The following is a 12,020-nucleotide window of genomic DNA, read 5'->3' on the forward strand; positions in this document are numbered from 1 at the left end:
GGCGATTTGCGCGAAATCGCGCCGCCGCGTCTGCCATCCTGCCGGCGACTTACATGTTCGCCGGTGGGATGGCAGAGGGAAGGCAACTCGGGGAGATTAGTCGCCCGCGAGCAGGGAGTTTTGCCGCGGGCGACTAATCTCCCTGTGTACCAGAGCCCTAAGACAGGGCCTTCATTTGGGGTCAGGTGTCATGTCATCTTACCTGACTGAATCCAGACCCCAGGACTATTATCAACCAACCCTAATAAACATTAATTAGTGGTGCTTGCGAAGCGAGCATCACTATTGTTATCTCACAGGCTTATTAGTGGTGCTTGCGAAGCAAAGCATCACTACTGTTATCTCACAGGCTTATTAGTGGTGCTTGCAAAGCATCACTTCTATTATCTCACAGGCTTATTATTATTCTTCCGTACAAAAGTTCGGCACGGAACTTGTCCCGCACCGTTTGTCGTAGACCCATGAGTGAGGTGTCAAATCGTGTGGCCTATTCGGGAATGGGGTGCTATGTCTTTTCTAAGGGGTTGGCGGTTAATTGCCCCTGCAGGGGGCAATTAACTGGCCCAAAAATCCCATAGACTTAACATTGAGGCCAACTTTGACGGATTGTAGCGCAGAGAGGGAATTTTTTAGAAACGTGAAATTTACCAAATTTGAAGAGGTTTGAAACCTGTGTCAGAAGATACCCCGCACAAGGGTATAAGTTTTACCCCCGGGGCAAGAGAGGTCCCCAAATTTGCCCCATTGACTTATAATGGGGATTTTGGTAAATAACTAGATCGTCGTAGACCCATGAATGAGGTGTCAAACTGTACTGCCTATTCGGGAATGGGATGCAATGACTTTTCTGAGGGGTGGGCGGTTAATTGCCCTAGCAGGGGGCAATTAACCACCGTTTGTCGTAGACCCATGAATGAGGTGTCAAACTGTGCGGCTTCTTCGGAATGGGGTGCTATGCATTTTCTGAGTGGTGGGTGGTTAATTGCCCCAGCAGGGGGCAATTAACCACAGTTTGTCGTAGACCCATGAATGAGGTGTCAAACCATGCGGCTTATTCGGGATTGGGGTGCTATGCCTTTTCTGAGGGGTTGGAGGTTAATTGCCCCAGCAGGGGTGGGCGTTTAATTGCCCCAGCAGGGGGCAATTAACCACAGTTTGTCGTAGACCCATGAATGAGGTGTCAAACCGTGCGGCTTATTCGGGAATGGGGTGGTATAACTTTCTGAGGAGTGGGCGGTTAATTGCCCCAGCAGGGGGCAATTAACCGCCGTTTGTCGTAAACCCATGAATGAGGTGTCAAACTGTGCGGCTTATTCGGGAATGGGGTTCTATGTCCTTTCTGAGGGGTGGGCGGTTATTGCCCCAGCAAGGGGCAATTAACCACCGTTTCTCGTAGACCCATGAATGAGGTGTCAAACCGTGCAGCTTATTCGGGAATGGGGTGCTATGACTTTTCTGAGGGGTGGGCAGGTAATTGCCCCAGCAGGGGGCAATTAAGCAAACTGACGGAAACATTGTAATACACGATTGTAACATTGTAACATTGTAATGCACGAGTTTTGCCACGGCAAGCACCACTCACATTTTCTTCAGGAAATGTACCTCTCTAGTAACTAGTCCCGCACCGTTTGTCGTAGACCCATGAGTGAGGTGTCAAATTGTGCGTCCTATTCGGGAATGGGGTGCTATGACTTTTCTAAGGGGTGGGCGGTTAATTGCCCCACAGGGGGCAATTAACCGGCCCAAAAATCCTATTGACTTAACATTGAGGCCAACTTTGACGGATTGTAGCGCAGAGAGGGAATTTTTTAGAAACGTGAAATTTACCACATTTGAAGAGATTTGCAACCTGTGTCAGAAGATACCCCACACAAGGGTATAAGTTATACCCCCGGGGCAAGAGAGGTCCCCAAATTTGCCCCATTGACTTATAATGGGGATTTTGGCGAATAACTAGTTTGTCGTAGACCCATGAATGAGGTGTCAAACCGTGTGGCTTATTCGGGAATGGGGTGCTATGACTTTTCTGAGGGGTGGGCGGTTAATTGCCCCAGCAGGGGGCAATTATCCACCCATAGACTTAACATTGAGACCAACTTTGACTGAGCCCCGCACCGTTTGTCGTAGACCCATTCGGGAATGGGGTGCTATGACTTTTCTGCGGGGTGGGCAGTTAATTGCCCCAGCAGGGGGCAATTAACCACGGTTTGTCGTAGACCCATGAATGATGTGTCAAACTGTGCGGCTTATTCGGGAATGGGGTGCTATGACTTTTCTGAGGGGTGGGCAGTTAATTGCCTCAGCAGGGGGCAATTAACCAAACTGAAGGAAACATTGTAATATTGGGGCACGTGTTTTGCCACGGCAAGCACCACTCACATTTTCTTCAGGAAATGTACCTCTCTAGTTTTTCTTATTATTATTATTCTTCCGTACAAAAGTTTGGCGCGTAACTAGTCCTGCACCATTTGTCGTAGACCCATGAGTGAGGTGTCAAATTGTGCTGCCTATTTGGGAATGGGTTGCTATGGCTTTTCTAAGGGGTGGGCAGTTAATTGCCCCCACAGGGGGCAAGTAACCGGACCAAAAATCCCATTGACTTAACATTGAGGCCAACTTTGACGGATTGTAGCGCAGAGAGGGAATTTTTTAGAAACGTGAAATTTACCACATTTGAGGAGGTTTGCAACCTGTGTCAGAAGATACCCCACACAAGGGTATAAGTTTTACCCCCGGGGCAAGAGAGGTCCCCAAATTTGCCCCATTGACTTATAATGAGGATTTTGTCGAATAACTAGTTTGTCGTAGACCAGGGGTGGGCAAACTTTTTGGCTCACGGGCCACATTTACTTACCCCCGGGCCAGGGCGGGCAGGGCCAGGCCAGCGATATGCCCCCTTCGTCTCTTTAATTCCGGCCCGCCAATGACACCAAGTCTCGCGTGATGAGACTTGGTGTCGGCGGTGGGCCTGATTAAAAAGGCCAAGGGGCCGGATGTGGCCCGCGGGCCGTAGTTTGCCCACCCCTGTCGTAGACCCATGAATGAGGTGTCAAACCATGCGGCTTATTCGGGAATGGGGTGCTATGACTTTTCTGAGGGGTGGACGGTTAATTGCCCCAGCAGGGGCACGAGTTTTGCCACGGCAAGCACCACTCACTCACTCTTAAGGAAATGTACCTCTCTAGTTACTTTTATTGTCTTCATAAGTTATCTCTATCTATCTGTAACTTCCTAATTTATTGCTCGTTAACACTTATCTCTGATCAAACAGTATATATGTTCCATTCCAGTTTTCATTTGTATGTGCCTGATGAAGGGGCCTTAGAGCTCCGAAAGCTTGCAATGTATTTTTATTGTTAGCCAATATAGGTATCATTTCTACAATGCTCTTGTATTTGTGTTTTTTTTTATTATTTGCTAACAGCTTAGAGAGCTGAAAGCAGGAAGAAGAGTTCTGGACATTATATTAGACATCTGCCCACTCCAGCATTTATAGATTACATTTTTACTTAACTATATTGAAAACATTTTCTATTTTGCACAGTCTATCTATTTTGCCCATTTTCATTTTTACACTGAACTATTCCTTTAAATGTGTAACCAGTTTCAGGTATTTAGGCATTGTGCTCTTTGCGAATGTTTCCACCTTCATAAAACACAATATTGTATCTATACTGAGACAATGCAAAGCTGCTGCTATGGTCTGGTCTAGGCTCCTTCTTACCTTCTGGGCCAGAGTGAATTTATTTAAAACTTTTTACATACTGAAATATCTGTACAAACTGCATAACTCCCCCTGTCTGAGTTCCTAAAACAATATTCCAAAAGTGAACTTTCTCCCGCTTCCTTTCATATGGGAGAACAAGTCTCCTATGTCATGGAGTCATCGTACAGCCCTGATTCATTAAGGCAGACTGGTTTTATCACACTTACAGCTAGCTGTAAAATGTACATAGTTGGTTTAACATTGATGACACTGACCCTGGACTTATCCGACTGGCCCTTCGAATAGGCTCATGGGAAGCCATAAGAATCCTGCACTGTAGATAATTAGCCGATAGTAGTAAATGCCTGTTTGCCATCACCAACCCATAAAATGTAGTGCAGAATATCAGGTCATACTCACCCTGTGCTATGCCCCTATCTACTACAATGGAGAAATTCCCACATGCCACAATTCAAGAAACTGCAAGATTTCTTTTATTGGCCACTATTGCGACCAAGATGTTGGGAGACCTCCTGCTTGAAGGCTTTCCCACTTGTACCCAGCTTACCGTAATTATGCTATGCCTTTATGGCACAGTTTACTCCTATAGAAAGAGAATATTTTACTCCCTGTGTGGATCAAAAAACTAGTCTTGCATCTGTATAGTGTCCTTACTGAAATGATTCCTTGATCCTATGACAATGCCCCAAAAAAATGGCAATTATCCATCCAGCACTAACTGCAGAACAATGAGAGGAGGCTCTGTAGTAAGACCAACAGCTGAAATGCTTGTATTATCTAGATCTTTAGGATACCTTTTTGCATTTGGCCTGGGACTGTCCCCCAATCTTAACCTACTGGTCTGCAGTTACCACCTACTTGATTGACAACCTGGCCTCTCTGCACCCCAAACGAGACTGGTGGGGGATATTTTCCTGCTAAACAAAACCAGGTCCCAATTCAGCATTCCATTATTCTGTGCTAAGAAGGTTGTGGTGATGGGCTGGATGGAAACACATAGACCCACACTTGAACACTTTGTTTATCTGGGTAACAAATCTCTCCCTTCTATTAAACTTACTTACAAAGCCCAGGGTTGCCATGGCAAATTTGTTAACCCAGTAGACATACCTGATGCCCCTTGAATGCAAGCTAATTCTACATTTATATGAGTAGGTTCACTGTCACTGTATAAAATGTGAATTTGTTATAAACATCACTTAAAGGAGAACTAAAGCCTAACTAAAGAAATGGGGCAGTAATGTTGTACATTATGTTTTGGGGTTCTGTACCAGCCCAAGGCAGCCACAGCCCTTTAGCAGGGAACATAGTAGCCCCCCATCTTCATTTCTGCTGATTCACTGCACATGCTATGTGTTGCTGTCAGTTTCTGAACTTAGGGACTAAACCACAACATACTGTATATACAGAATATAAATGTCACAATATAAGGCTGTAATTTATACAGATAATTAATACATGGCAGCTCAGAAACCAGTTTCTCTTGTGGGCATATTGCATAACAAATGTTCTCTGTTTTACCTGGGCAGAGGTTGGATACCTCCTAGCTATATTATCTTATCAATGCTGTTAAAATGTATATTACATAATATGAAAAGGCTAAATAAATCTCTGATCCCCAACCTTTTTTACCTGAGAGCAACATTTCAATGAAAAAAAAGCTGGGGAGCAACACCAAGCACAAAAACCAGTAAGGACTCAGTTAATTATTAGCCCAATGTGGATTGGCAGACTACTAGAAGTTCCGTTTAGCAGTACACATTGGGGCCGATTCACTAAAGGTCAATAAAATGAGTGCTATTTATAGCATGCGTTAAAAATGTGATTTCTTATTTTTTGCGACTTCGATTCACTAAAAGAACACGTGTCATAATTAAGAAGCAATGTTCTGTGCGTTATTTAACTCGCCATGAGCTATTTTCTTGCATTATTTCCTGCAGCGCATTATATATTTTGCCGCGTGCCATAGTAGCGCACGATATTACGCACGTAACCATTACTATCTGAACACTACTGTTCTGAAAATTACCATTTCCCTGAAAACTGGAGGATGCATCACTCTAGGGCCAACACATACTTGAAAAAATACGACTGCAAAGTCCATGTTGTGTTGCCAAAAGCTCATGAACCGCAATTTTCTTTAAGTACCATCTACCCCAATTAGGTGTTAATATTCGCACAGACTAATGCGATATTTTGCGCATTTAACGCTTCATATGTGTTTGTGAATCATGCTTTAGTACTATTTCTATTCGCTAATTAACGCAATGCGTTAGAAATAACGCTTTGCAACGATGCGTTTTTTTGCTCATGCGATATGCTGATTAACGCATGCAAAATGACTTTGATGAATCGGTACCTATTTATCGTGTGCTTTTTAACGCAAAAAGAAGCATGCAATAAGCGCTATCGACCTTTAGTGAATCAGCCCCATTGTTTTTATGCCTCCAGAAATTCAAAAATACACTTGCCCAGCTGCCATTACAATATTATTTGCAAATATTGCCAATCTTGGCCAGTACTTATGCGTGCCTACTACCAGCTACCGGGGTTACCTCGGCACGGACAGATACATACGCAAAATAGCCTGGACTTGGGATAGCTTCCAATTATGGAATCATTACGCTACCATCAACAACCACAACTCCCACAATAGTTTTAAGACAATCTTCCGAGCTTGCTAGCGGGAATATTACCGAACGTATTTCAAATCAACAGGTACGGTTTTAGGCTAGTGTTATTGTGTGCATACAATTCGCTTTAGGGCTGCCACCACCTATTCGACAGAATCGTTCCGGAACTTACTCCCACCGGCTATATCTACCCAATTGCCGTTACAGTATTACTTGCAAAAATTGCCAATCTTGGCCAGTATCTGCACGTGCCTACTAACAACTGCTTGGATTACCTCGGCGCGGCCAAACAATATATTTAAATTATCAAGACTCAGGATAGCCTCCAATATAAAAGTTTTTACGCTACCATCAACAACCACAACTTACGCATAAGTACTGGCCAAGATTGGCAATATTTGCAAATAATATTGTAATGGCAGCTGGGCAAGTGTAGCCGGTAAATGGCAAGTCCCGGAGCAATTGTGTTGAATAGGTGGGTTGAATCCCTAAAGTGAACTATACGCATATAATAACTCCAGCTCCAAACTGTATAGCTAATGTGGAAATAGACGGGTTAAAGCCCATGCCCTATTAATCCTTTGATCTTATAATACGCTCCATTATACTCTACAATTTATTAGATTTTGACACTTGATTTTGGTACTTACCTGGGAAGATAACTACTTAGGAATATCGGGTTGTGTGTCAAATAATGAGAGAATAAGTATTCCAGGAACCTTTATTAACATACTACCTTTCCACTTACCCTTTTATCCACCTAACTGCGCCGCATGCACGACTCGCCCCTAATCAGTGAGGCACCGTTGTATCAAGCGATTAGCATTTCTATTAGCTATAGATAATACGTTATAATCCTAGCAAAAACTGCTATGAAAAACAGTTTTTCCGCTTTAGAACTTCCCCGAGACAAATATCTAATTGACATAGCAGTAACCACGCAAGCCTCTCGGGTAGTCCCTGCTTGAGCCATTTTGTTACATTGGTAACTGAAAGTGATACAATTGTACACACTGTGCACCCACTTTTTCTTGTGCGAGGTTCGCCTATTGTAACACTTGCTTCTTGTTCTGGCTGTGCCTCTTCTAAGCCCAGTCACTCTTTCCCATGTGGGTTATTGCAGCCTCTTCCTGTGCCCTTTCACCCATGGACTCACGTAGCCATGGATTTTATTGTTGAATTACAACCTTTCAAGGGCAACACAGTCATATGGGTGGTAATTGGCCACTTTCAGCAAGATGGCACATCATCCCTCTACACAAACTTCCATCTGCTTCCAACTCTTTATCAGATCTTTCACCTCCATGGATTTCCAGCAGAAATTGTGTCTGACAGAGGATCGCAATTTATTTCCAGCTTCTGGCAAATCCCATCACTCTCCAATTTTCCTCTGCTTATCAACCTAATTTGAATGGAGCTGCTGAATGGGGAAACCAAGCTCTTAAGCAATTTTTAAGGTGTCCTGTGTCCATTTGTCAGGGTGACTGGTCCGATATTCTCCCATGGGTAGAGTTTGCTCATGCCTCTACTTGAAAATCACCTGTGTGTCTATGGTCAAGATCCCCATGCCTTTCCCCAGGACTTCCTCCTTTCTGATGTTCCAGAAGCCAATTACCATGTTGCCCACGTCTGCAATCTGGAGTTTCACTAAATCAAATTTTGAGAAGAGTTCATTGTCTCAAAAGCCAATGCCGATAATAAGTGTAAGTCTTCTCCCCTTTGGAGACAAAGTTTGACTGTCCACCAAAAATATTCACTGCTCCCAAGTAAGGCCCTAAGTTTATTGGCCCTTTGCCTATTGTGGACATTATCAACCTAGTGGCTGTCTGATTTCAACTTCCTCTTAAATGCGCATTCCAAATGTGTTTCATGTATCCCTTCTTAAGCCTGCATTCTGGACTTTAGATTGTCCAGAGGCTTTGTACAGTTTTTCATCCTGTGGAAAAGGTTTGGGCCTGAAGAATATTTCTGGATCAAGCATTCAGATGGCCATGCTCCACGCATTCTGGTTAGAAGTGTTCTGCTCTGCCAGGGCAGACCAGGGTTCAATGCCTGAATAAAGGTCTTTTCTGAGAACGTTCCTGGGTGTGCTTAAATTGTTATCTTACATTGATGTACCGGTTTCTTTTCCTCTGCTTCATTCCTGATGATAATTGCCGCCTGCCATGATCCTTTGCCTGATCGTTTGCTTAAGCCCTTGGATATCGTGTCCATGATTTTCTGAACTCAGCTTCCTCCTTGGTCCTGACCTCAACCCCAGTAAGGGGTTACTTAGTAACTGTGCTTCCCACAGAAACCTGTTACTTACCTTCTCAATAATGATAACTTTCCACTCAGTAAGTCAGCTAAGGCAGTTTTGTCCAACTGGTGGCTTGCGGTCTGCAACCGGCTGCCCCCCTCCCACCACCTGTCTGGCTGCTGTGATTGTTTACATTTGTGCAAGCTTTACATGGTATTAGTAGTGAGATCAACTGCCCCACCTGCATTGTTAACACTTCAGATTCAGGCTGTAATCCCCTGTATTGTTCACAGCTGTAAGCCCCTGCATTGTTCACATCTGTAAGGCCCTGTATTATTCACACCTGTAAGACCTCACAAAAGACTGTAGGAGCACCACCAGCATTGTGTCACTGTACATAGTACAGTACAAACTGTTCTATAATGTTGGAGGGTCATGATTAGTGTAGTCATGATAGGTTTCCCTGTCTCCTTCACTAATCTGCCTGCCCTGCTTTACCCTTGCCTGTGTGTGCCACACTCTGCCTGCCTACAATATCTGTGTGTGCTATACTCTATCTGCCCTACAATGCCTACCCTGCCTGTGTGCCATACGCTGCCTGCCCTACACTGCCTATGTGTGCCATACTCTGCTAGCCTTATGCTGCCTGTGTGTGTGCCATACTCTCCCTGTCCTACACTGTCTGTGTGTGCCATACTCTTCCTGCCCTATGCTCCATGTGCCATATTCTGCCTACCCTATGCTACCTGTGTGCCCTACTCTGCCTGTGTGTGCCATACTCTGCCTATGCTGCCTTATATGTGCCATATACTCTGCCTGCCCTACTTTTCCTGTGTGTGCCTGTGGGAGGTGAACCTGGCAGGGGTTTGTTGTGGGAGTATGTTAGCATTTGGAAAATTTGTTAGGGAGTCTCTAAGGTGTTTAATAATGTGCTAGGGGTTGCTGTGCTATCCACAGGGGAGGAGAAGCCATATGTATTCAAGGGTGTGGCATAATACGAAATAATAAACTTCTTTCACATATGAGTGATGGGTGATACCCTGCAGTGACCAACAATTATTTATTTTTTTGTGTGTTACAACCATTAAAGGGGACATATACCATCAATTTTTACAATGCACTAAACAATGTTAAATAATGTAAAATAGAAATAAGTGCTTTTATTTTAATACCTTTGGGTTCAAATATGTCCATAACTGCTTGAAAACTGTGCTCTCCCTCACCTACCTTTTGCAAGCTTCCGGTTTAGACTCTTCAGTGTGTGGCTGGGAGCTGCCAGCCCTGTAACAGCTTCAGTAACAGAGCAGCAGCTACTTAAAGTGCAATGAATATGCATAGGGTGGGCAGGCCTTTGTGATGTCACAGGCAGTCCCTAAAGCCTGCCAGTGCTGTGACCACTTCCTGTGGGAGACTGAAGTGACACTCCCATCTTTCATTTCACTCTTGCTTGAGCTGACTTGAGAGGTTGTCAATGCAGGTAAAATGGAGGTAAAAATGCTTTCAAAACATCTTTTTTTCTGCATTATTTTACATTTTGAGGGAGGATGAATATTATAACTGAATATGAACTTTATATAAAATGTCTCCTTTAAAGTGATACTGACATGAAAAAAACTACTTTTCAAAATATGAATATACATAAAAAGCTACCTATAGGTTGTGTTGACGGTTTTTCACTGACAGGTTTGGTTTTGTAAGTAATTGTTACTTGAAGTTCCTAAACCTGACTGTTTTGCCAACCTGACTGTCCCTTCCCAACCTATCAGTTATAGCTTCTAATGCTAACAGACAAATATGGCCGCCCCCTCATAGAGGAACACAGGGGATCAGACAGGTAAAGTAAATGCATCAGGCAAATATTTTTATGGCAAAAAAGTTCTTGCAAAGACAATGTTATGATAGATGTAAAAAAAAAGATTTGCTTTCTGGTGTCAGTATCTCTTTAATGTGGGTATGGTCTTTAAAGTAGTTTTTGTGCATTGGTGGTGGCCCAAGGGCTTCATATGGCTCTCACAACAGCAGTGGGATGCAATCTGGGCTTTTTGTTACTAAGGACATATTTCTTTTACTTACATTTGTTTACATTTCTTTCATTTTTCTTTTTTTTTTTTACAGTATTCCATTTCGGACAATTGTAGTGAGTTTACTTTCACACCAAGTTCTCTTGCAAAATTTGTATGACATTTTACTGGATGAATTTGTAAAAGGCCTTTCAAATATTGAAGACAAAACCATTTCAGTGACAGAAGGCAAAAGTGTGGGCTTTCTCAGATATATCTCAATGCAAAATCTGGCAGTTATTTTTGACCTACTACTGGACTCTTATAGAACAGCAAGGGAGTTTGATGCACGACCTGGTTTAAAGTGCCTCCTTATGAAGGTTTCTGGTATTGGAGGGTCAGCTAATTTATATCGCCAGTCAGCAATGAGCTTTAAGATTTATTTCCACTCACTGATCTCTGCCCTGCTGACAAACCAGGACACCATTAATGCAGAACTTGTGAAAAAGATTATTTTTGAAGATGATGAACATAGCACAGACTCCTCACAACAGTGCTCCTCTGAAGATGAAGATATTTTTGAGGAAACTGCTCAAGTTAGCCCCCCTCGAGGAAAAGAAAAGAGACAGTGGAGGACAAGAATTCCATCCCAGAGTGTTCAGCCACTCAGCAATGCTGATTGGGCATGGTTAGTAAGAAGACTTTATAAGCTGTGCATGGACATTTGTAATAATTATATTCAAATGCATCTGGACCTGGAAAATGATGATGCTCCAGGAATTAAAGGAGATCCTTTTTTCATACTGCCTTCAATTCAGTCAGAAACTTCAACGCCATCAACATGTCTGTCAGGAAGAAACACACCTTCAGAGGATGAACGTAACAGCATTAAGGATCACCAAATAGAAAATGTTTTACTGAAAGGATTTGGGTCGGGAGCAGGCCCATGCAGTCCCAATGCAGAAAAAAGAGGACAAAGTAAGAAAAAAGAATGGTGGGAGAGTGCTGGAAACAAAATCTATACCATAGCCACTGACAAAACAATAGCCAAACTGATGACTGAGTATAAGAAGAGAAAACAGCAACACAACCCAACTTCATTTGTAAAAGACACAAAAGTTGATAAGAAGGGTGAAACATTATCTCCCAGAAATCAGGATTCAGTTATGCTTCAAAGACCACAGAATCTTGTGGACCAAACCCAGATGAGACATTCTTTTAGTGCTGGTCCAGAAATTCTGCGCCAAGAGAAACGTTCTCATTCAGGATCCACAGTCAGTACATTCAACATTTCAACAAGAGATGCTGAGGCACAAATACAGGTAATGATCTGATGTATTTTTCATTTAACACACACACCCGAATAAATTGTATATAAATACACACACATATACCTTTACATTAATTGAAATACGGTTAGC

The 12,020-nt window shown here is 43.1% G+C and overlaps 1 protein-coding gene across 1 annotated transcript in view; it reads left to right on the forward strand.

Moving 5' to 3' along the window:
- Window positions 1–12,020, forward strand: part of arfgef3 (ARFGEF family member 3) — a 629,444-nt gene that overhangs the window by 574,638 nt on the left and 42,786 nt on the right. The window contains exon 33 of the mRNA XM_031902164.1: window positions 10,715–11,921. Coding sequence (XP_031758024.1) covers window positions 10,715–11,921 — 1,207 coding nt within the window. The remainder of the gene's footprint in view (window positions 1–10,714; window positions 11,922–12,020) is intronic.

This window comes from Xenopus tropicalis, chromosome 5, assembly GCF_000004195.4.
Source record: "Xenopus tropicalis strain Nigerian chromosome 5, UCB_Xtro_10.0, whole genome shotgun sequence".
Classification (NCBI taxonomy): Eukaryota; Metazoa; Chordata; class Amphibia; order Anura; family Pipidae; genus Xenopus; species Xenopus tropicalis.